Source organism: Otolemur garnettii, unplaced genomic scaffold (assembly GCF_000181295.1).
Source record: "Otolemur garnettii isolate 467f Iridium unplaced genomic scaffold, OtoGar3 scaffold00021, whole genome shotgun sequence".
NCBI classification, from domain to species: domain Eukaryota; kingdom Metazoa; phylum Chordata; class Mammalia; order Primates; family Galagidae; genus Otolemur; species Otolemur garnettii.
This window is the reverse complement of record NW_003852416.1, coordinates 19,112,983-19,114,678: the sequence shown is the minus strand read 5'-3', so window position 1 is coordinate 19,114,678 and position 1,696 is coordinate 19,112,983. Positions and strand designations below refer to the sequence as shown.

At 52.9% G+C, this 1,696-nt stretch overlaps 1 protein-coding gene across 1 annotated transcript in view; it reads left to right on the top strand.

The window, feature by feature from the left end:
* The first annotated feature begins 470 nt into the window (after positions 1–470).
* The window catches only part of DPCD (deleted in primary ciliary dyskinesia homolog (mouse)), a 26,134-nt gene continuing 24,908 nt past the window's right edge, over positions 471–1,696 (top strand). The window contains 3 exon segments of the mRNA XM_003787244.3: positions 471–691; positions 796–913; positions 916–1,021. Of these exon segments, the coding sequence (XP_003787292.2) occupies positions 495–691; positions 796–913; positions 916–1,021 (421 nt within the window). The 5' untranslated portion in view covers positions 471–494.

Genomic DNA, 1,696 nt, shown 5'->3' with positions numbered 1-1,696 from the left:
AAAAAAAAAAAAAAAAAAAAGTTGGTAAGGACAGTTGTCATGTAGATATCCAGAACTGGAGCTCCCCAACCCTGTGCTTATGGAGGTAGGGTCTCTACTGATCTGGCCTGGTCCTACAGGTCTCCCCAAAGTCAATTAAATCTCAGTGGTTTACCCTCACTGTACAGTCCTCAGCCTTTCAAGTTATAGTATAAGGGGAAATGAAGGAAAGACTGGGAAGACTTTTGAGGGGTAGGAAATGATACCATTTGTCATTTCTCAGAGGAGTTGCTCTCAACATTCAGCCAGTCTGCCCATGCTGGATTCCACTTCCAAAGGGCTTTGCCAAGAGGGGATATAGGTTAGAAAATGGAGCCACATCTTTAGGAAGTGGAGACTGGAGACCAAGACCTGTACATAGACCCCACAGAATTTTTCTCTACTCCCAATACGGAGTAGCGCAGAGGAAAGTCCGGGGAGGGACGTTTCAGGGGAGCAGTGGGAATGCCTTGCACATGCCCTCGTTGCGGGCCTCTCGGCATGGGGATGCTCAACTCCGCAGCTGCGAGGAGAGCAAGCACGGCTGCAGCAGGTGTGGGTCGCCCTCCGGGACTGGGGGAGTCTTGGCCCCACAGCTGGGGATGGAGAAGATCCCGGCAGGTGTGGTGCACTGCCGCGTGCGCAGCTGCGCGGACCAGACTTCCAGCTGGGGGTCAGAAGAGAGCTGGAGTGTCCCGACCTGGGCCTAGGAGGGCGTCCTCCCCTCCAGAGTGGGTCCCTGGGAGGGGTCGACAAGTAGCGCGGGCGGGTCACCAGAGCTGGCGGGAGCAAACCACTTACCACCGGAGCCAATAAAAGCGTAGTAAGAGGGTGGGGGGAAGGGCAAATGCCCAGAATAGCTTCCGAGTCAGCCGGAAGTGACCCTCGGCAGCAGGGTTGCCATGGCAGCGGTTGGGCGCGCTGCGGGGCGGAGGGAAGATGGCGGTGACCGGCTGGTTGGAGAGTCTGCGGGCTGCTGAGAAGACTGCACTGCTGCAGGACGGTAACTCGACGCTCCTCGTGAGCTCACTCGTCCTTTCCCCCAGGTTCCGGCTTTCAGCGCTGACCCCTCCGGGAAGGGCTTCAGAGTCTGGACGGCAGAGCTGGAAGGGCCGCGGCCGTCAGACAGGCCAGGTCCTTCATTCACAGATGAGGAAACCGAGGCCCAGAGAGATGATGTGACTGCAACACAGTCTCTGGACACCCCCTAGTTTCCTCTATGCCATCTGATTTGGGGTTGCTAATGAATAATTCCTTTCACATTCATTATCACATTTGCATCCCACCGCAGTCCCGAGAGGCTGATCATTTCCCACTATCCTTCATAGACAAGAAAACTGTAAGCCAAGAGTGTTTAAACTTTAGTGAGGCGGGACACTTGGGCTTTAGTTCCCACTCCGCCATTAATTCACAGTAAGTTTTCCAGTCGGGCTCTTGTTTGGACTTCACTTTCTTCATCTGTAAGATAAAGTGGATGGGTTACCATTATTATCTTTGAGGTCCTGCCCAGCTGTAATGTTATGTTTGTAAAGTGAACTTTTAAATATTCCATTTGTCCTTAGGGGAGATGGACCAAGCTTGAGCCAAGAGCTGTGCTTGGAAGAGGTGGGCACAGGAAGATGTGGACGAGGAAGGGGTTTTCTCTCTCTAGTCTTATTCTTTTTTTTTTTTTTTTTTT